This window comes from Pristiophorus japonicus, chromosome 3, assembly GCF_044704955.1.
Source record: "Pristiophorus japonicus isolate sPriJap1 chromosome 3, sPriJap1.hap1, whole genome shotgun sequence".
NCBI classification, from domain to species: Eukaryota; Metazoa; Chordata; class Chondrichthyes; family Pristiophoridae; genus Pristiophorus; species Pristiophorus japonicus.
Genome location: NC_091979.1, coordinates 18,973,754 through 18,997,993, shown reverse-complemented (window position 1 = coordinate 18,997,993; position 24,240 = coordinate 18,973,754). Strand labels below are relative to the sequence as shown.

The window sequence follows — 24,240 nt, the reverse complement described above, 5'->3', positions numbered from 1 at the left end:
CAAATCTAGGCTGACACTCCAATGCATTGCTGAAGGACTGCTGCATGGTCAGAGGGTCAGTAATGAGGGAGCGCCGCACTGTCGGAGGGGCAGTACTGAGGGAGCGCCGCACTGTCGGAGGGGCAGTACTGAGGGTGTGCCGCACTGTTGGAGGGGCGGTAATAAGGGAGCGCCGCACTGTCGGAGGGGCAGTACTGAGGGAGTGCCGCACTGTTGGAGGGGCAGTACTGAGGGAGCGCCGCACTGTCGGAGGGACAGTACTGTGGGAGTGCCGCACTGTCGGAGGGGCAGTACTGAGGGAGTGCCGCACTGTTGGAGGGGCAGTACTGAGGGAGCGCCGCACTGTCGGAGGGACAGTACTGTGGGAGTGCCGCACTGTCGGAGAGGCAGTACTGAGGGAGTGCCGCACTGTCAGAGGGGCAGTACTGAGGAAGTGCTGCACTGTCGGAGGGACAGTACTGAGGGAGCGCCGCACTGTCAGAGGGGCAGTACTGAGGCAGCGCCACACTGTTGGAGGGGCAGTACTGAGGGAGCGCCACACGTTGGCTTGTATTAATAAATCCAAGGACATCATTCTATCACAGGTCGTGGCAGACTGCATCTGGAGTACTGCACCCAGTTTTGGTCTGATATAGTGGCCTTGGAAAAGGTCCAGAGGAGATCTACAAGAATGATTCCGAGCTTAAAGACCCTCAGCAACTCGGATAGGCTCAAGGACTTTGGTCTATTTACTTTAGAGCAGTGTAGACATATGGGTGACCGGATAGAGGCCTATTACATAATTAAAGAGCTGGATAGTGCCCCAATTGATCGATCATTTGGAGGTGCAGCAAATTAGGATTCGGGGCCCAGAAGAGCCGAAGGCCCTGGGGCAGCACGGGCCAGCCCACACTCTAATATGTGTGTGCACTAGATCCGTGCAGCAGAGCAGGTCTCCAGTCGTCCTGGTTAACCCTTGCCACTGGACCAAGACCGAGCTCTGTCGAGCCTGTGTGGTGGCTGGTGTGCAACGGTCACTACACATTAAAAAAATCCACGCACAGGCATCTTCCACCCCCTCAATTGGAGTTCAGAGCTGGAATATCAGATTCTCAATTGAAACATCTGTGAACTCATCCCTTTTGGCATGGAAGCAAGTCATCCTCATTTCGAGGGACCACCTATGATGATGATGATGAGATTATTCCAGTTTAACAGATTGGGAAGGACGAGTGAACATGAGTTTACACTATGTAAGAACATAAGAACAGAAGAAATAGGAGCAGGAATATACCATTTGGCACCTCGAGCCTGCTCCACCATTCAATAAGATCATGGCTGATCTGATCTTGGCCTCAACTCCATCTCCCTGCCTGCTCCCCATAACCCTTCACTCCCTTATCATTCAAAAATCTGTCATAAATATATTCAATGACCCAGCCTCCACAGCTCTCTGGGACTTTGGGAGAAGAAATTCCTCCTCATCTCCATCTTAAATGAGTGATCCATTATTTGGAAATATTGTCCCCAGTTCTAGATTTCTCCACACGGGGAAACATCCTCTCTCCATCTATCCTGTCGAGCCCCCTCAGAATCTTATGCGTTTCAATAAGATCGCCTCTCATTCTTCTAAACTCTAATGAGTACAGGCCCAACTTGATCAACCTTTCCTCATAAGATGACCCTTTCATCCCAGGAATCAACCTAGTGAACCTTCTCTAAACTGCCTCCAATGCAAGTATATCCCTTCTTAAATAAGGAGAATGAAACTGCATGCACTACTCAAGGTGTGGTCTCACCAATACCCTGTACAGTTGTAGCAAGAATTCCCTACTTTTATATTCGATCCCTCTTGCAATAAAGGCCAACATTCCATTTGCCTTCCTAATTACCTGCTGTACCTGCATACTAACTTTTTATGTTTCATGTACGATGACACCTAAATCCTTCTGTACCGCAGCATTTTGTAATCTCTCCCCATTTAAATAACATGCTGTTTTTCTGTTATTCCTACCAAAGTGGATAACCTCACATTTTCCCACATTATACTCCATCTGCCATGTTCTTGCCCACTCGCTTAGCCTGTCTATATCCCTTTGCAGACTCTTTGCGTCCTCCTCACAACTTGCTTTCCCACCTATCTTTGTATCGTCAGCAAATTTGGCTACTACACTCTCGGTCCTTTCATCCAAGTCATTAATATAGATTGCAAATAGCTGAGGCCCCAGCACTGATCCCTGTGGCACCCTACTAGTTACCGTTTGCCAACCGGAAAATGACCCATTTATCCCGACTCTCTGTTTTCTGTTAGTTCGCCAATACTAGATCCATGCTAATACATAAGAACATAACATAAGAATATAAGAATTAGGAACAGGAGTAGGCCATCTAGCCCCTCAAGCCTGCTCCGCCATTCAATAAGATCATGGCTGATCTGGCCGTGGACTCAGCTCCACTTACCCGCCCTCTCCCCGTAACCCTTAATTCCCTTATTGGTTAAAAATCTATCTATCTTTGACTTGAAAACATTCAATGAGCCAGCCTCAACTGCTTCCTTGGGCAGAGAATTCCACAGATTCACAACCCTCTGGGAGAAGAAATTCCTTCTCAACTCGGTTTTAAATTGGCTCCCCTGTATTTTGAGGCTGTGCCCCCTAGTTCTAGTCTCCCCGACCAGTGGAAACAACCTCTCTGCCTCTATCTTGTCTATCCCTTTCATGATTTTAAATGTTTCTATAAGATCACCCCTCATCCTTCTGAACTCCAAGGAGTAAAGACCCAGTCTACTCAATCTATCATCATAAGGTAACCCCCTCACTTCTCGAATCAGCCTAGTGAATCGTCTCTGTACCCCTTCCAAAGCTAGTATATCCTTCCTTAAGTAAGGTAACCAAAACTGCACGCAGTATTCCAGGTGCGGCCTTACCAATACCTTATACAGTTGCAGCAACACCTCCCTGCTTTTGTACTCCATCCCTTTCGCAATGAAGGCCAACATTCCATTCGCCTTCCTGATTACCTGCTGCATCTGCAAACTAACCTTTTGGGATTCATGCACAAGGACCCCCAGGTCCCTCTGCACCACAGCATGTTGTAATTTCTCCCCATTCAAATAATATTCCCTTTTACTGTTTTTTTTCCCAAGGTGGATGACCTCACACTTTCCGACATTGTATTCCATCTGCCAAACCTTAGCCCATTCGCTTAACCTATCCAAATTTCCTTGCAGCCTCTCTGAGTCCTCTACACAACCCGCTTTCCCACTAATCTTAGTGTCATCTGCAAATTTTGTTGCACTACACTCTGTGCCCTCTTCTAGGTCATCTATGTATATTGTAAACAGTTGTGGTCCCAGCACCGATCCCTGTGGCACACCACTAACCACTGATTTCCAACCGGAAAAGGACCCATTTATCCCGACTCTCTGCTTTCTGTTCACCAGCCAATTCTCTATCCATGCTAATACATTTCCTCTGACTCCTGCGTACCTTTATCTTCTGCAGTAACCTTTTGTGTGGCACCTTATCGAATGCCTTTTGGAAATCTAAATACACCACATCCATCGATACACCTCTATCCACCATGCTCGTTATATCCTCAAAGAATTCCAGTAAGTTAGTTAAACATGATTTCCCTTTCATGAATCCATGCTGCGTCTGCTTGATTGCACTATTCCTATCTAGATGTCCCGCTATTTCTTCCTTAATGATAGTTTCAAGCATTTTCCCCACTACAGATGTTAAACTAACCGGCCTATAGTTACCTGCCTTTTGCCTGCCCCCTTTTTTAAACAGAGGCGTTACATTAGCTGCTCTCCAATCCGCTGGTACCTCCCCAGAGTCCAGAGAATTTTGGTAGATTATAACAAATGCATCTGCTATAACTTCCGCCATCTCTTTTAATACCCTGAGATGCATTTCATCAGGATCAGGGGACTTGTATACCTTCAGTCCCATTAGTCTGTCCAGCACTACCCCCCGAGTGATAGTGATCATCTCAAGGTCCTCCCTTCCCACATTCCTATGACCAGCAATTTTTGGCATGGTTTTTGTGTCTTCCACTGTGAAGACGGAAGCAAAATAATTGTTTAAGGTCTCAGCCATTTCCACATTTCCCATTATTAAATCCCCCTTTTCATCTTCTAAGGGACCAACATTTACTTTAGTCACTCTTTTCTGTTTTATATATCTGTAAAAGCTTTTACTATCTGTTTTTATGTTTTGCGCAAGTTTATCTTCGTAATCTATCTTCCCTTTCTTCATTGCTTTTTTAGTCATTCTTTGCTGTTGCTTAAAATTTTCCCAATCCTCTAGTTTCCCACTAACCTTGGCCACCTTATACGCATTGGTCTTTGATTTGATACTTTCCTTTATTTCCTTGGTTATCCACGGCTGGTTATCTCTTCTCTTGCCACCCTTCTTTTTCACTGGAATATATTTTTGCTGCGCATTATGAAAGAGCTCCTTAAAAGTCCTCCACTGTTCCTCAATTGGCATACATAGGCAGTCCCTCGGAATCGAGGAAGACTTGCTTCCACTCTTAGAATGAGTCCTTAGGTGGCTGAACAGTCCAATATGAGAGCCACAGTCCCTGCCACAGGTGGGACAGATAGTCGTTGAGGGTGAGGGAGTGTGGGACAGGTTTGCCGCATGTTCTGTCTGCTGTCTGCGCTTGATTTCTGCATGCACTCGGCAATGAGACTCAAGGCGTTCAGCGCCTTCCCGGATGCACTTCCTCCATTTAGGGCGGTCTTTGGCCAGGGACCCCCAGATGTCGCTTGGGATGTTGCACTTTATCAGGGAGGCTTTGAGAGTGTCCCTGTAACGTTTCCTCTGTCCACCTTTGGCTCATTTGCCATGAAGGAGTTCCGAGTAGACCGCTTGCTTTGGGAGTCTCGTGCCTGGCATGTGGACAATGTGGCCTTCCCAGCGGAGCTGATCAAGTGTGGTCAGTGCTTCAATGCTGGGGATATTGACGTGGTCGAGGACGCTAACGTTGGTGCGTCTGTCCTCCCAGGGTATTTGCAGGATCTTGCGGAGACATCGTTGGTGGTATTTCCCCAGCGACTTGAGGTGTCTACTGCACATGGTCCATGTCTCTGAGCCATACAGGAGGGCGGGTATCACTACGGCCCTGTAGACCATGAGCTTGGTGGCAGATTTGAGGGCCTGGTCTTCGAACACTCATTTCCTCATGCGGCCGAAGGCTGCGCTGGCGCACTGGAGGTGGTGTTGAATCTCATCAATGTCTGCTTTTGCTAATATATTATCCCCCCAAGCCCTGAGCACTTATCTTGTGCAGTAAGAGTGGGAATGGATCCGGTGTTAGGCGGTTCCTCTGTCTCCAGACAGCAACGAGTCTCTGAAACATGTTGCCGGATGGTGTGGAAGGTGACTCTGTTCCTTCGAGAGTTTGCTGGAGCGGTCCCCTGACTGTGGCACAGATCACATCATGGAGCAGGCCAGTGTCCTTTATAGATCAACACTGATTATCCGTGTGACCCCCTGGTCTGGGTTTGCATCACCTGAGGGAGGTCGAGAGAGGGATTTCCCAGCGTATTTTTTTCCTTACTGGTCCTGAAGTTTTTCTCCCTGTGTTTTGCCTCTCCCAGGCTGTGGAGGCAGCGGGGAGGGGTCAGGAGAGGAAGCAAGTGTTTAGTCATGATGCTCCGGCCATCGTGGTGTGGGGCTGGCTCGATGGACCAGCTGGTGGCCTCCAATTTGTGCATACGTTTAGCCTGAACATATTTTAAGTAGCAGTATAGTCGTCATATGTATCGGCTGTAATACTATATAAACTATATAAACTGGCGGTAACAATATACGCTATATATACTGTAAGTAAAGTGGACCTCAGTCCATGATCAGATCAGCCATGATCTTATTGAATGCTGGAGCAGGCTCGAGGGTCCAAATAAGAACATAAGTGTGATGTATGTAGCACTCAAATCACTGACTCCATACGGTCTCGTGTTGTAGTAACTGCTGTGAACTTAGTCCTTTATTGTGCAACTCCAGAGTGCCTCTCAGGTGTGGTGGGCAGCCTTTTATACTCTGTCTTGCAGGTACTTTCAGGTCTCCCACCACAGCTCCCCCTGTGGTGCACCATTGTACTTATACATTTAATGTACCTGGACAATACATAACAATAAGAACATGAGAAATAGGAGCAGGAGTAGGACATACAGCCCCTCCAGCCTGCTCCGCCATTTACTTCGACCATGGCTGATCTGATCATGGACTCAGCTCCACTTCCCTGCCCGCTCCCCATAACCCCTTATTCCCTGATCGCTCAAAAATCTGTCGATCTCTGTCTTAAATTTATTCAATGTCCCGGCTTCCACAGCTCTCTGAGGCAGCGAATTCCACAGATTTACAACCCTCTGAGAGAAGAAATTTCTCCTTATTTCAGTATTAAATGGGCGGAAATTTCTTCTCTCAGATGGCTTACTCCTGCTCCTATTTCTTATGTTCTTATAAAACTATAACCTGTATATACAATCGCTAGCAGTGCCATCTGTATGAAAAAAAGATCAGCACTGTAGTAAGCTTCTATTAACTTGAACAATTTTATTATAGTCTTACAAAACAGCATTAAACTCATTTATCCCCCGTTTTAAGATGGTGCCGTTAGTGCCCTGGGTCCGATACGGGTGTGGCTGCTTTTTGCTGGCGGGTTCACGTTCGGACGCTAAATCGGGCACTATGCTCGAAAGTTCCGCCCGGGACGCTAGTGCGGTGTTGCACGCTGACTGAGGTCATCCAAACGCTCAAAACATCGAGCGGGCGCTAAATTGTAGCGCCCCCCCCCAAAACCACTGCCAAAAAAGTTCCGCCCTGGGGGGGGCAAAAGGTCGTGTGCCCCGTTTAGCGCCCAAAAAAAGTTGTTTTAGCATTTCGCCCGGGCGCTAACCTGCTCGTAAACCCCTGGAAAATTCAGCCCGTAAACTTTACTTGCTGCCTTTCACAACCTCCGGACATCCCAACTGGTTTGCTGTGTCATCTGAAGAAGGGGAAGGGGGGAAAGAAAGGGGTTTCAAACTTAGCCGGGAGGGGGTGTGCTGCAAAAATCGGATGGGTGCTTTAAGAAATGTTCAGTTGAAGTATTATAGAGAATCGAGAACTAGTAATCATTTTAAATGAATCCTTCAAATCTGTCTTCATAAATTGAGATTGTGGAAATTTCTAAATCGAATTATCTACGGAATCTGCAATGAATGGACTGTGCAATAAAGTGTCTGTTGTGAAGCGAATTCAATGCCTACAGGCACCTAGAACCAGACTAAACGCACCTTAGAATCCTGAAGGAAATGAGAGAGGAATTAAGTGAGGCTCTGGTTAATATTGTTCAGAGCGCGATGGGACTTGGAGAGTGGTGAGTGTAATCGGAGTCGGATTAGTCATTCTCGGGGCCCTCACTCAAGGTGCCAAACCCTTTCCCCTCCCCGCCCCTCCGAAACCACCCCCACCCCCCCCCACCTCAAACCATTAAAACACCAACATGTAGCTCGTAAAATGTTTGCACATTCGATAGAATCATAGAATGGTTACAACACAGGAGGCCATTCAGCCCTTCGAGCCTGTGCCAGCTCTCTGCAAGAACACTTCAGCCAGTCCCCACTCCCTCCGCCCTTTCCCCGTGGCCCTGCAAATTTATTTTTCCTTCAGGTACTTATCCAACTTCCTTCTGAAAGCTACGATTGAGCCTGCTTCCATCACCCTCTCAGGCAGCGCATTCCAGATCCTAACCACTCGCTCCGTAAAATAAGTTTTTCCTAATGTCGCCTTTTGCCAAACACCTTAAACCTGTGTCCTCTGGTTCCTGACCCTTCCGCCAATGGGAACAGCTTCTCTCTGTTTACTCTGTCTAGACCCCTCTTTATTAACAGTAAAAAAAAAGAACCTGCATTTGTATAGCACTTTTCACAAGCTCAAGATGTCCCCAAGCATATAGGCCCCAAGCATAAGGAGGATAGGCCCCATATGCCCGTGTGTCAATTTTCATAAGAACATAAGGTGGAGCGGTAGTCGGCCATTTGGCCCCTCGAGCCTGCTCCACCATTCAATAAGACCATGGCTGATCTGATCTTGGCCTCAGCTCCACTTCCCCGCCCGCTCCCCATAACCCTTGACTCCCTTATCATTCAAAGATCTGTCTATCTCCACCTTAAATAAATGCAATGACCCAGCCTTCACAGCTCTCTGGGGCAGAGAATTCCAAAGATTCACCACCCTCTAAGAGAAGAAATTCCTTCTCATCTCCATTTTAAATGGGTGACCCCTTATTCTGAAACTATGTCCCCTAGTTCTAGATCCCCCCACGAGGGGAAACATCCTCTCTGCATCTAAGCTGTCGAGCCCCCTCAGAAGCTTATACGTTTCAATAAGATCACCTCTCATTTTTCTCCGAATCTGATCCCAATATTCAAACATGGAGCATGGCATCAGCCTTCGGCTCCAAGTCCAGTTTGTTTAATATCCATAATAGGAGGGGATACTGCGTGCAGTTTTGGTTTCCATATTTAAGAAAGAATATATTTGCTTTGGAAGTAGTTCAGAGAAGGTTCACTAGGTTGATTTTGGAGATGAAGGGGTTGACTTGTGAGGAAAGGTTGAGGAGACTGGGCCTCTACTCATTGGAATTCAGAAGGATGAGAGGTGATCTTATCGAACCATATAAGATTATGAGGGAGCTTGACAAGGTGGATGCAGAGAGGATGTTTCCACTGATGGGGGAGACTAGAACTAGAGGGCATAATCTTAGAATAAGGGGCCGCCCATTTAAAACTGAGATGAGAAGGAATTTCTTCTCTCGTAAATCTGTGGAATTCGTTGCCTCAGAGAGCTGTGGAAGCTGGGTCATTGAATAAATTTAAGACAGAAATAGACAGTTTCTTAACCGATAAGGGAATAAGGGGTTATGGGATGCGGGCAGGGAAGTGGACCTGAGTCCATGATCGGATCAGCCATGATCGTATTAAATGGCGGAGCAGGCTCGAAGAGCCGTATGGCCTACTCCTGCTCCTATTTCTTATGATCTAATGTTCCTATGAATATGCTTGACGGCATTTTACTGGAACCCAGAACCTGGACCCTATCAGTGCTTATCTAACGAGCGCAGAGACCGGTGGAAGGAGCCTGCATGAAACAATGGGTCACGCCTCACAAATCCCCTGGAATTCTCTGAGGCAGCAGCACTGAAACAGATGGGCTCTATTCAGCGTTGATCTTTTTCAGGGGCCGTTTGGTTAAGATCTGCATCGCAGTGAGATTCAAAGGCGCTCAGCATTAAAGGCAAGCTAAATCATGGGACTGGAACTCGGTCTAGCGACAGAACGGAGACAAACGCTGATTGATTGGCCAGGATACGTCAGGGGAACTGCAAACCGTGTGTAAAGGTTTGAGGGAGGCACTGACCGGGGTAACTCCGGGGTTTGAAGCAGGAGGAGAGGGGGGGTAACCATGCCAACGAATATGCAAGCAGCACACAGGTTCCCCCTCAGTCACCTTCCATACAGGGGTGAAAGTGAGCCAAAACTCCTATTTTTACAGATTCTCAATTTGAAGGAAAATATTTATTTCTCTCATAGAAACATAGAAACATAGAAAAAAGGTGCAGGACTAAGCCATTTGGCCCTTCGAGCCTGCACCGCCATTCAATGAGTTCATGGCTGAACATGCAACCTCAGTACCCCATTCCTGCTTTCTCGCCATACCCCTTGATCCCTCTAGTAGTAAGGACTTCATCGAACTCCTTTTTGAATATATTTAGTGAATTGGCCTCAACAACTTTCTGTGGTAGAGCATTCCACCGGTTCACCACTCTCTGGGTGAAGAAGTTTCTCCTCATCTCGGTCCTAAATGGCTTACCCCTTATCCTTAGACTGTGACCCCTGGTTCTGGACTTCCCCAACATTGGGAACATTCTTCCTGCATCTAACCTGTCTAAACCCATCAGAATTTTAAATGTTTCTATGAGGTCCCCTCTCATTCTTCTGAACTCCAGTGAATACAAGCCCAGTTGATCCAGTCTTTCTTGATATGTCAGTCCCGCCATCCCGGGAGTCAGTCTGGTGAACCTTCGCTGCACTCCCTCAATAGCAAGAATGTCCTTCCTCAAATTAGGAGACCAAAACTGTACACAATACTCCAGGTGTGGCCTCACCAAGGCCCTGTACAACTGTAGCAACACCTCCCTGCCCCTGTACTCAAATCCCCTCGCTATGAAGGCCAACATGCCATTTGTTTTCTTAACCGCCTGCTGTACCTGCATGCCAACCTTCAATGACTGATGTACCATGACACCCAGGTCTCATTGCACCTCCCCTTTTCCTAATCTGTCACCATTCAGATAATAGTCTGTCTCTCTGTTTTTACCACCAAAGTGGATAACCTCACATTGATCCACATTATACTTCATCTGCCATGCATTTGCCCACTCACCTAACCTATCCAAGTCACTCTGCAGCCTCATAGCATCCTCCTCGCAGCTCACACTGCCACCCAACTTAGTGTCATGCGCAAATTTGGAGATACTACATTTAAGCCCCTCGTCCAAATCATTAATGTACAATGTAAACAGCTGGGGCCCCAGCACAGAACCTTGCGGTACCCCACTAGTCACTGCCTGCCATTCTGAAAGTACCCATTTACTCCTACTCTTTGCTTCCTGTCTGACAACCAGTTCTCAATCCATGTCAGCACACTACCCCCAATCCCATGTGCTTTAACTTTGCACATTAATCTCTTGTGTGGGACCTTGTCGAAAGCCTTCTGAAAATCCAAATATACCACATCAACTGGTTCTCCCTTGTCCATTCTACTGGAAACATCCTCAAAAAATTCCAGAAGATTTATCAAGCATGATTTCCCTTTCACAAATCCATGCTGACTTGGACCTATCATGTCACCTCTTTCCAAATGCGCTGCTATGACAGCCTTAATAATTGATTCCATCATTTTAACCACTACTGATGTCAGGCTGACCCGTCTATAATTCCCTGTTTTCTCTCTCCCTCTTTTTTTAAAAAGTGGGGTTACATTGGCTACCCTCCACTCCATAGGAACTGATCCAGAGTCTATGGAATGTTGGAAAATGACTGTCAATGCATCCGCTATTTCCAAGGCCACCTCCTTAAGTACTCTGGGATGCAGTCCATCAGGCCCTGGGGATTTATCGGTCTTCAATCCCATCAATTTCCCCAACACAATTTCCCGACTAATAAGGATTTCCCTCAGTTCCTCCTTCTTACTAGACCCTCTGACCCCTTTTATATCCGGAAGGTTGTTTATGTCCTATTTAGTGAATACCAAACCAAAGTACTTCTTCAATTGGTCTGCCATTTCTTTGTTCCCCTTATGACTTCCCCTGATTCTGACTGCAGGGGACCTATGTTTGTCTTTACTAATCTTTTTCTCTTTACATATCGAAAGAAGCTTTTGCAGTCCTTCTTAATGTTCCTTGCAAGCTTCCTCTCGTACTCTATTTTCCTTGCCCTAATCAAACCCTTTGTCTTCCTTTGCTGAGTTCTAAATTTCTCCCAATCCCCAGGTTCACTGCTATTTCTGGCCAATTTGTATGCCACTTCCTTGGCTTTAATACGATCCCTGATTTCCCTTGATAGCCACGGTTGAGCCACCTTCCCTTTTTTATTTTTACGCCAGACAGGGATGTACAATTGTTGTCGTTCATCCATGCGGTCTCTAAATGTCTGCTATTGCCCATCCACTGTCAACCCCTTAAGTATCATTCGCCAATCTATCCTAGCCAATTCACACCTCATACCTTCAAAGTTACCCTTCTTTAAGTTCTGGACCATGGTCTCTGAATTAACTGTTTCATTCTCCATCCTAATGTAGAATTCCACCATATTATGGTCACTCTTCCCCAAGGGGCCTCGCACAACGAGATTGCTAATTAATCCTCTCTCATTACACAACACCCAGTCTAAGATGGCCTCCCCCCCTAGTTGGTTCCTCGACATATTGGTCTGGGAAACCATCACTTATGCACTCCAGGAAATCCTCCTCCACCGTATTGCTTCCAGTTTGGTTAGCCCAATCTATATGCACCCCTAATTTCCTGTTTGATGCCCTCCCCAACATCACTACTACTGTTTGGAGGTCTGTACACAACTCCCACTAACGTTTTTTGCCCTTTGGTGTTCTGCAGCTCTACCCATATAGATTCCACATCATCCAAGCTAATGTCCTTCATAACTACTGCATTAATCTCCTCTTTAACCAGCAATGCTACCCCACCTCCTTTTCCTTTTATTCTATCCTTCCTGAATGTTGAATACCCATGGATGTTGAGTTCCCAGCCATGATCATCCTGGAGCCACGTCTCCGTAATCCCAATCACATCATATCCGTTAACTTCTAATTGCAGAGTTAATTCATCCACCTTATTACGGATACTCCTTGCATTAAGACACAAAACCTTCAGGCTTGTTTTTTTAACACCCTTTGTCCTTTTAGAATTATGATGTAGAGTGGCCCTTTTTGTTTCTTGCCTTTGTTAACTCGGCCTTCCACTATTGCTTTTTACCTTTCTACCATCTGTTTCTGACTCCATATTACTTCGCCCTATCTCGCTGCATAGGTTCCCATCCCCCTGCCATATTAGTTTAAACACTCCTGAACTGCATTCGCAAATGCTACTCCTAGGACATCAGTTCCATTCCTGCCCAAGTGCAGACCGTCCCTTTTGTACAGGTCCCACTTCCCCCAGAACTAGTTCCAATGTCCCAGGAATTTGAATCCCTCCCTCTTGCACCACTGCTCAAGTCACGTATTTATTCTAACTATCCTGCTCCCTCTACTCTGATTCGCACGTGGCACTGGTAGCAATCCAGAGATTACTACCTTTGAGGTCCTACTTTTTAATTTAACTCCTAGCTCCCTAAATTCAGCTTGTCGGACCTCTTCCCACTTCTTACCTATATCGTTGGTACCTACATGTACCACGACAACTGGCTATTCACCTTCCCTCTCCAGAATGCTCTGCAGCCGCTCCGAGACATCCTTGACCCTTGCTCCAGGGAGGCAACATACCATCCTGGAGTCTCGGTTGCGGCCGCAGAAACTCCTATCTATTCCCCTTACAATAGAGTCCTCTATCACTATTGCTCTCTCACTCTTTTTCCCACCCTTCTGTGCAGCAGAGCCAGCCATGGTGCCATGAACTTGGCTGCTGCTGCCCTCCCCTGATGAGTCCTCCCCCTCAACAGTACCCAAAGCGGTGTATCTGTTTTGCAGGGGGATGACCGCAGGGGACCCCTGCACTACCTTCCTTGTACTGCTCTTCCTGCTGGTATTCCATTCCCTCTATCTATCTATCTATCTGTCTATCTACCTAACTATGTATCTATCATCAATCTATCTATCTCTAGATGTCTGTGGTTGATACATAAATACAGAGATAGATAGATAGATAGATAGATAGATAGATAGATAGATAGATAGATAGATAGATAGATAGATAGATAGATAGATAGATAGATAGATAGATAGATAGATAGATGGATTGATCAATAGACAGATAGATGGATAGATGGATGGACGGATAGAGAGATAATTAGACAGATAAGTTGTTAGATAGGTAGAAATAAATCGGAAAAGGAAGACTTGCATTTATATAGCACCTTTCACACTTTAGGACTCAGGATATCCCAAAGCGCTTTACAGTAAATTACGTACATTTCTTAAAGTGTCGTAACTGTTGTAATGCAAGAAGCGCAGCAGCTAATCTGTACACAGTAAGGTCCCACAAATTACAATGAGATAAGGACCAGATATTCTGTTTTTTAACAATGTTGGCCGGGGAAGAACTGCTCTTCTTCGAAATAGTGCCATGGGATCTTTTATGTCGACCTGAGAGGGCATACAGGGCCTTGGTTTAACGTCTCATCCGAAAGACGACACCTCTGACAGCAGAGCACTGGAGTGGCAGCCTGGACTGTGTGTGCTGTGCAAACAGTGGCTCAGTGGGCAGCACTCTCGCCTCTGAGTCAGAAGGTTGTGGGTTCAAGTCCCACTCCCGGCACTTGTGCACAAAAAATCTAGACTGACAGTGCAGTGCTGAGGGAGCGCTGCTCTGTCGGAGGTGCCGTCTTTCGGATGAGACTTTAAACCGAGGTCTACTCTCTCAGGTGGACATAAAAGATCCAATTTCGAAGAAGAGCAGGGGAGTTATCCCTGTTGTCCTGGGGCCAATATTCATCCCTCAATCAACATAACAAAAAAACAGATTATCTGGTCATTATCACATTGCTGTTTGTGGGAGCTTGCTGTGCGCAAATTGACTGCCGGGTTTCCCACATTACAACAGTGACCACACTTCAAAAGTATTTCATTGGCTGTAAAAGCGCTTTGAGACATCCGATGGTCGTGAAAGGTGCTATATAAATGCAAGTCTTTCTAGTCTCTGGAGTAGGACTGTGAAACATGGGCCTTCTAACTCAGAGGCGACAGTGCTGCCCACTGAGCCAAGGCTGATATCATTACTGAGGGGCACAGAGACTGTAGCTGCAGGCAATGTTGTTGAACCTAAACTGCGATCAGGGGACCAGAGAATGCAACTGTAAAATTAACAAACTTAGAACGAGAATATATATCCTTTCCACGTAAATGTGAAGCCGAAGGAATGACGGGTAACTGATTAAGGACAGGATTGATGGCTATAAGAGTTGACAGCACTGATCCAACGCTATATGGAACATGATGGGGCCGTGGTAATGTCATCTGTGGAATGTGGCCGGCCAGCGCTGAATAATGTCGGTTGTTAATGTTAGATTAATATCTTGGGATTCTTGTTGGATTACCTTCAGGGCCCAGGGAGTAAGTTCATATACCTGTAGTTTTATTCTCCTTGAAAGGTTTCGCTGCGGCAACGTCGCCTTCCCTTGAGGGAATTGTATAATGAGTAGAGCCTACAATAGTGCAGGGTCTGTCAGAGCAATGGGGTCAGCCGAACAAGCAGTCTTACCTCCTCTCGTACCTTCCTTATGCATTGCAATTATAGACCGTAGCTGTAATGTATTTTCTTCATGGTTTGATTGCTTAAGAATTCATAGCAACACATTGCTATTAAGAACTAGTTGGTTTATTAACAAAGGTTTAATAATCATACTACACATTACCAGTTCATCCACCAGGCTCACGACTGCATACCTCATCGTGGATGACCTAGAACCAATTGACTGACGCTTCATAAGAACATAAGAAATAGGAGCAGGAAAAGACCATTCGGCCCCTCGAGCCTGCTCTTCAATAAGATCATGGCTGATCTGACCTTGGGCTCAGTTCCACTTCCCTGCCCACTCCCCATAATCTTTTAGAAACATAGAAACATAGAAACATAGAAAAAAGATGCAGGAGTAAGCCATTCGGCCCTTCGAGCCTGGACCGCCATTCAATAAGATCATGGCTGATCATTCCCTCAGTACCCCTTTCCTGCTTTCTCTCCATATCCCTTGATCCCTTTAGCCGCAAGGGCCATATATAACTCCCTCTTGAACATATCCAATGAACTGGCATCAACAACTCTCTGGTAGGGAATTCCCCAGGTTAACAACTCTGAGTAAAGAAGTTTCTCCTCATCTCTGTCCTAAATGGCTTACCCCTTATCCTTAGACTATGTCCCCTGGTTCTGGACCTCCCCAACATCAGGAACATTCTTCCTGCATCTAAACTGTCCCGTCCCGTCAAAATCTTATACGTTTCTATGAGATCCCCGCTCATCCTTCTAAACTTCAGTGAATAAAGACCCAGTTAATCCAGTCTCTCCTCATATGACAGTCCAGCCATCCCTGGAATTAGTCTGGTGAACCTTCGCTGCACGCCCTCAATAGGAAGAACGTCCTTCATCAGATTAGGAGACCAAAACTGAACACAATATTCCAGGTGAGGCCTCACCAAGGCCCTGTACAACTGCAGTAAGATCTCCCTGCTCCTATACTCGAATCCCTTAGCTATGAAGGCCAACATGCCATTTGCCTTCTTCACCGCCTGCTGTACCTGCATGCCAACTTTCAATGATTGATGAACCATGACACCCAAATCTCGTTGCACCTCCCCTTTTCCTAATTTTCCGCCATTCAGATAATATTCTGCCTTTGTGTTTTTGCCACAAAAGTGGATAACCTCACATTTATCCACATTATACTGCATCTGCCATGCATTTGCCCACTCACCTAACCTGCCCAAATCACCCTGCAGCCTCTTAGCGTCCTCCTCACAGCTCACACCGCCACCCAGTTTAGTGTCATCTGCAAACTTGGAGATATTACACTCAATTCCTTCATCCAAATCATTAATGTATATTGTAAAGAGCTGGGGTCCCAGCACTGAGCCCTGCGGCACTCCACTAGTCACTGCCTCCCGTTTATCCTGACTCTCTGCTTCCTGTCTGCCAATCAATTCTCTATCCACGCCAGTACATTACCCTCAATACCATGTGCTTTGATTTTGCACACCAATCTCTTGTGTGGGACCTTGTCAAAAGCCTTTTGAAAGTCCAAATACACCACATCCACTGGTTCTCCCTTGTCCACTCTGCTAGTTACATCCTCAAAAAATTCCAGAAAAGTTATCAAGCATGATTTTCCTTTCATAAATCCATGCTGACTTGGACTGATCCTGTCACTGCTTTCCAAATGCGTTGCTATTTCATCCTTAATAATTGATTCCAATATTTTCCCCATTGATGTCAGGCTAACCGGCCTATAATTACCCGCTTTCTCTCTCCCTCCCTTTTTAAACAGTGGTGTTACATTAGCTACCCTCCAGTCCATAGGAACTGATCCAGAATCAATAGACTGTTGGAAAATGATCACTAATTCATCCACTATTTCTAGGGCCACTTCTTTAAGTACTCTAGGATGCAGACAATCAGGCCCCGGGGATTTATCGGCCTTCAATCCCATCAATTTCCCCAACACAATTTCCCGCCTAATAAGGTTTTCCTTCAGTTCCTCCTTCTCACTAGACCCTCGGTCCCCCAGTATTTCCAGAAGGTTATTTGTGTCTTCCTTCATGAACACAGAACCAAAGTATTTGTCCATTTGGTCTGCCATTTCTTTGTTCCCCATTATAAATTCACCTGAGTCCGACTACAAGGGACCTATGTTTGTCTTCACTAATCTTTTTCTCTTCACATATCTAAAGAAGCTTTAGCAGTCAGTTTTTATGTTCCCGGTAAGCTTCCTCTCTTACTCTATTTTCCCCCTCCTAATTAAACCTTTTGTCCTCCTCTGCTGTATTCTAAATTTCTCCCAGTCCTCAGGCTTGCTGCTTTTTCTGGTCAATTTATATGCCTCTTACTTGGATCTAACACTATGCTTAATTTCCCTAGTTAGCCACTAGGCTTGTTCCTTGTTTTATTTTTACTCCAGACAGGAATGAACAATTGTTGAAGTTCATCCATGTGATCTATAAATGTTTGCCATTGCCTATCCACCGTCAGCCCTTTAAGTATCATTTGCCAGTCTATTCTAGCCAATTCACGCCTCATATCATCGAAGTTAGCTTTCCTTAAGTTCAGGACCCTAGTTTCTGAATTAACTGTGTCACTCTCCATCTTAATAAAGAATTCTACCATATTATGGTCACTCTTCCCCAAGGGGCCTCGCACAACAAGATTGCTAATTAGTCCCTTCTCATTACACATCACCCAGTCTAGGATTGCCAGCTCTCTAGTTGGTTCCTCGACATATTGGTCGGGAAAACTATCCCAAATACACTCCAGGAAATCCTCCTCGACCACATTGCTTCCAGTCTGGTTAGCCCAATCAATATGTAGATTAAAGTCGCCCATGATAACTGCTGTACCTTTATTGTACACATCCCTTATTTCTTGTTTGATGCTGTCCCCAACCTCACCACTACTGTTTGGTGGTCTGTACACAATTCCCACCAGCGTTTTCTGCCCTTTGGTATTCCGTAGCTCCACCCATACCGATTCCACATCATCCAAGCCAATGTCCCTCCTTACTATTGCATTAATTTCCTTTTTAACCAGCAACGCCATCCCGCCTCCTTTTCCTTTCTGTCTATCCTTCTTAAATGTTGAATACCCCTAGATGTTGAGTTCCCAGCCTTGGTTCCCCCTGGAGCCATTTCTCCGTGATGCCAATTATATCATATCCATTAACTGCTATCTGCGCAGTTAATTTGTTCACCTTATTCCGAATACTCCTCGCATTGAGGCACAGAGCCTTCAGGCTTGTCTTTTTAACACATAGGGTAGACATAGAGAAGATATTTCTACTTGTAGGCAAGAGCAGAACTAGTGGGCCATAAATATAAGATAGTCACTAACAAATGCAATTGGGAATTGAGGAACAATGTCTTTACCCAGAGAGTAGTGAGAATGTGGAACTCACTACCACAGGCAGTAGTTGAGGTGAATAGTATTGATGCATTTAAGGGGAAGCGAGACGAGTACATGAGGGAGAAAAGAAAGAAAGACTTATATTTATCTTCTTCTTAGGCAGTCAAAAAAGGATGAGTTCACAGGTGTTTCGATGAATGACCTGACATCCCAGGTCATGAACTATATGTTGAAGGGTGGAAGATGCCTGTGCGTGGATTTTTTTAACGTGTGGTGACCGTTGCACACCAGTCACCACACGGGCTCGACAGAGCTAGGTCTTGGTCCAGTGGCACCATTCGCAACCACCAGATCACCCAAAGCGCTTTACAGCCAATGAAGTACTTTTTGGAGTGTAGTCACTGTTGTAATGTCGGGAAACGCAGCAGCCAATTTGCGCACAGCAAGCTCCCGCAAACAGCAATTTGATAATCTGCTTTTAGTGATGTTGATTGAGGGGTAAATATTGCTCAGGACGCCAGGGAGAACTCCCCTGCTCTTTTTCGAAGAAGTGCCATGGGGTCTTTCATGTCCACCTGGGAGGGCAGACAGGTCATCCGAAAGACGGCACCTCTGACAGTGCAGCGCTCCCTCAGTTGGAGTGTCAGCCTAGATGTTTGTGCTCAAGTCTCTGGAGTGGGACTTGAACCCACAACCTTCTGACCCAGAAGCGAGGGTGCTGCCCACTGAGCCACAGCTGACATAACCTCCAGACATGCAACAGAGAACAACACAGCCTCTTTGTAAAGAAGAAAATTACTATTCTGTTAACACATTACGCCAGAAATATATCCCTGTGCGTTTCCCTGGCTTGTGCTGACTTAACTGATCTCCGCCTGGTTGCTGCTAAGGATGCGATGATTGGCGCGAAGACTTGTCTACACCTTGTACCATCAGCGGGTGAATGAGTGGTTGCGTGAGCTCCCTAAACCTCTCAGCCTCTCTACCTCTCTCTCCTCCTTTAAAATGTTCCTTTAAACCTACCTCTTTGATCAAGCTTTTACGCATCTGTCCTGAAATTTCCTTCCCTGCCGCAGAGTCAAAAATGTCAAATGTTTTTATTGATATCGCTCTTGTTAGGTGCCATAGTTGGGTCGTTTTACTGCGCTAAATGTGCTTTATAAGTGTAAGTTTTATTGTTGACCTACTCTGAATCAGAAGGTTGTGGGCTCAAGTCCCACTCCAGGAATTTGAGCACATAAATCCAGGCTGACACTCCAATACATTGCTGTTGGAGGTGCCCTCTCAAGTGGACATTAAACAAATCCCATGGCATTATTGCGAAGAAGAGCAGGGGAGTTCTCCCCGGTGTTCTGGACAATATTTATCCCTCAATCAACACAACAAAAAACAGTTTATCTGGTCATTTTCACGTTGCTGTGCGTGGGAGCTTGCTTGTGTGCAAATTGGCTGCTGCGTTTCCCACATTACAACAATGACTACACTCCAAAAGTACCTCATTGACTGTAAAGCACTTTGATGTGTCCGGTGGTCGTGAAAGGCGCGATATAAATGCAAGTCCCAGTGCTGCTGTGAAACACTGACAGTGAGGGCGAGCTATTTAGGGAACAGTTTGCTTTTGTCTTTCAAGAAACAGGAGGAGGCCATTCAGCCCCGCGAGCCTGTTCTGTCATTTAATTAGATGATGGTCGATCTGTATCTTAGCTCCTTCTACTGCCCTTTAATACACGTGGTCAAGCAGCCAGCAGGAGCCTCAACATAGGAACAGGAGGAGGCCATTCTGCCCCCTGCCCCCGCCCCCCCCCAGAGCTTGTTCCTCCATTCAATGAGGTCATGGCTGATCTGCAAGCCAAGTCCATATACCCGCCTTTGGCCCATATTCCTTAATACCTTTGGTTCACAAAAATCTAACAATCTCAGATTCTAAATTAACAATTGACACAGCATCAACTGTCGTTGCGGAAGAGAGTTTCAAACTTCTACCAGCCTCTGTGTGTACAAGTGTTTCCTGATTCCACTCCTCAAAGATCTGGTTCTAACTTTTAGGCTGTGTCCCCTTGTCCTGCAACCAGCAGTAAATGGTTCCTCTCTATCTACCCTATCAGTTCCCGTCAGTATCTTCAAAACTTTGACCAAATCACCCTTTAACCTTCTGAATAAAAACCCTAGTTTGTGTAATCCATCTTTCGGATGAGACGTTAAACCGAGGCCCCGTCTGCTCTCTCAGGTGAACGTAAAAGATTCCATGGCGCTATTTCGAAGAAGAGCAGGGGAGTTATCCGTGGCATCTTGGTGGCCAATATTTATCCCTCAATCAACATAACAAAAAAAAACAGATTATCCAGTCATTATCACGTTGCTGTTTGTGGGAGCTTGCTGTGCGCAAATTGGCTGCCGCATTTCCTACATTGCAACAGTGACTATACTTCAAAAAGTACTTCATTGGCTGTAAAGCGCTTTGAGACATCCTGTGGTCGTGAAAGGCGCTATATAAATCCAAGTCTTTCTATTTCAGTACTGCACTGGAGTGTCAGCCTAGATTTTTATGCTCACGTTCCTGAAGCTGGGACTTGAACCTACAACCTTCTGACTCAGAGAAAAGAGTGCTACCCACTGAGCCACAACTGACATAAAAAAAGCAAAGAATAGCAACATACTTACATGGGAACAAGGGCCATTCAGCCCCTCTAGCCTGCACCGACAACCAATGAGATCATGGCTGCTCTATACCTGTACCCAATGTACCCAACTTTGGGCCATATCCCTTACAGAACAAAAGTCTATCGATCTCAGACCAGAAAACTCCAGCTTCCACAGTCTTTTTTGTTCAACGAAAATGAGAAAAAGACACAGCATGTCTTTTAACATGCCTCATTCTTTCTTTCTAATCTCTCCCCGTAGCTTAACCCTTGGAGTCCGTGTATCATTCTGGTAAACCTACGCTGCGCTCCCTCCAAGGCCAATATGTCCTTCCTAAGGTGTGGTTCCCAGAACTGCTCACGGTGCTCCAGGTGCGTTCTAACCAGGGCTTGGTATAGCGGTAGCCGCAACAAGGCTGAGACCAGGGACTACGCGTTACACCCATAGCTCACGACTCTGTGGCATTGTGCATTGGCACCGAGTCACTAGAAACGTAGAAATTTACAGCGCAGAAGGAGGCCATTTCGGCCCATCGTGTCCACGCCGGCCAACAAAGAGCCACACGGCCCTCGGTCAGTAGCCCTGAAGGTTACATATAAACCTATGAACAATGGCAGAAAGGTGAAGAGCACCCAGCCCAACCAGTCCGTCCCACACAACTGCGACACCCCTCACACTGAAACATTCGACACTCCACCCCAACCGGAGCCATGTGATCTCCTGGGAGAGGCAAAACCCAGATAAAAACCCAGGCCAATTTAGGGAGAAAAATACTGTGATATCTTTATACAGGTTCAACATCCCAAATCCAGCGGACATTTCTTGAGAAAATCGCATTTGAGATTCATTAGTCCGGCGTGCGATTGGCCATGGCCTTGCCGAATGACCCTCGACCCTTGACCCGGCCCGACCCAACCCGGATTTGGGACGTATGATTTTCTTCTCCGAAATCCGAAAAAATCCCTAAAAAACCAGCACGTTCTTGGTCCCGAGGTTGCTGGATTTGAGGCATTGTACCTGTATATCACTAACAAGCACACACACACACACACACACACACACACACACACACAAGATGGCCCTTTAACAAGACCATGTCACATTGAACTGTATAAACCACTAGTTAGACCACAGCTAGAGTGCTTCATACAGTTCTGATCACCACATTACAGGAAAGATGTGATTGCACGAGAGACACAGAGGGGACTTTTGAAGATTTTGCCTGGACTGGAGAATTTTAGATCTGAGGAAAGATTGGATAGACTTTCTTTGGAACCGAGGAGGCTGAGGGGAGGCTTATTGAGGTGTATAAAATTATGAGGAGCCTAAATAGGATAGATAGGAATGACCTATTCTCCTTAGCAGAGGTGTCAATAACCAGGGGTTATAGATTAAAAATTATTGGTGGGACGTTGAGAGGGGATTTGAGATTATCTTCACCCAGAGGGTGGTGGGGGTCTGGATGGGGGTCTGGAACTCACTGCCTGAAAGGGTGGCAGAGGCAGAAACCCTCGTCACAGTTAAAAACTACTTGGATGTGCACTTGAAGTGCCGTAACCTACAGGGCTACGGACCGAGAGCTGGATAGTGGGATGAGGCTGGATAGCTCTTGGTCGGCCAGTGCGGACACGATGGGTCAAATGGCCTCCTTCTGTGCCGTAAATTTCTATGATTCTATGACTTGTCACATGACCTTTTATTACTACGTGGAGCAGTTGCATTACATCGGTAGTCCACTAGGCGAGTGTTTTTGTGGCAGAGGAGCGGCGAGAGATTGTGGTGGAGGTGCGGTGAATGAGGGTACGGGGCTCAGAAGAGGCGAGGGCCCAGGGGCAGCATGGGCCCAGCCCACACTGTGATATATGTGCACATTAGGTCCGTGCAGCAGAGCAGGTCTCCAGTCGTCTTGGTTAATCCTTGCCACTGGACCAAGACCTAGCTCTGTCAAGCCCGTGTGGTGTGCAACGGCCACCCCACGTTAAAAAAATCCACGCACAGGCATCTTCCACCCCCTCAATTGGAGTTCAGGGCTGGAACATCGGGTGAACTCGTGTGGAAACAAGTCATCCTCGTTCGAGGGACCGCCGATGATGATGATGCATTATCATCCCAAAGCAAGACTCCCAAAGCAAGCGCTCTACTCAGAACTGCTTCACGGCAAACGAGCCAAAGGTGGGCAGAGGAAACGTTACAAGGACACCCTCAAAGCCTCCCTGATAAAGTGCAACATCCCCACTGACACCTGGGAGTCCCTGGCCAAAGACCGCCCCAAGTGGAGGAAGTGCATCCGGGAGGGCGCTGAGCACCTCGAGTCTCGTCGCCGAGAGCGTGCAGCAAACCAACGCAGGCAGCGGAAGGAGCGCGAGGCAAACCAGTCCCACCCACCCTTTCCCTCAACCACTGTCTGTCCCACCTGTGACAGGGACTGCGGCTCTCGTATTGGACTGTTCAGCCACCTAAGGACTCATTTTAAGAGTGAAAGCAAGCCTTCCTCGATTCCGACGGACTGACGATGATGATGATGACTAGGTGGGGCTCTATAAGACCAGACAATGCATCTCCGGCCCTGCGCAAGGCAGAGTCGGACTTCGCCCCCCCCCACCCCTCCCCCCCCCCGCAGAGGAGCGGCCTGGCGATAGCGCAGGCCCTAACGGAGACTCACCAGCCGTCCCGCCTCGTTGTTGTGCAAGTCAACCAGCGTGCGGATGTCGCTCTTGCCCTTCTTCCTCCGGGCGTCCATGAACTGCTTGGACTTCTCGTAGCCGAAGTCCACGTCGTCGCCGCAGCCCCCCCACTCCCAGGCCGCGCCCTCGGGCCCCGCCCCCGCGGCGGGCGGGGGAGGGGAGCGGCTCCGCGACCGGTCGCAGCCGCACTGCAGCAGCTCGCCCATGCTGCAGGCCTGGGTCACGGCGTGCGTCACGCCCGCCGAGGTGATGGCGTACACAAAGGCCGTCTCACGGATATCTGCGTGTGGGGGGGTGGGGTTTGAAGAAACAAACAGAGAGCAATTATCAAAATCAACAACTTATTTCCCACTGACATTCATTAAACATTGGGTTGTTACTTGATCACACACTTCCTCGCCATACAGCACTGCCCCCGCCAGTCATCAAGATCCACGGCGCGGCCCTGGACAACGTGGACCATTTCCCATACCTCTTATCAACAAGAGCAGACATTGATGATGAGATTCAACATCGCCTCCAGTGCGCCAGTGCAGCCTTCGGCCGCCTGACGAAAAGAGTGTTTGAAGACCAGGCCCTCAAATCCGCCACCAAGCTCATGGTC

The 24,240-nt window shown here is 46.9% G+C and overlaps 1 protein-coding gene across 1 annotated transcript in view; it reads right to left on the bottom strand.

The window, feature by feature from the left end:
* Positions 1–24,240, bottom strand: part of LOC139259677 (protein Wnt-6-like) — a 166,359-nt gene that overhangs the window by 24,371 nt on the left and 117,748 nt on the right. The window contains exon 3 of the mRNA XM_070875239.1: positions 23,615–23,916. Within this exon, the coding sequence (XP_070731340.1) occupies positions 23,615–23,916 (302 nt within the window). The remainder of the gene's footprint in view (positions 1–23,614; positions 23,917–24,240) is intronic.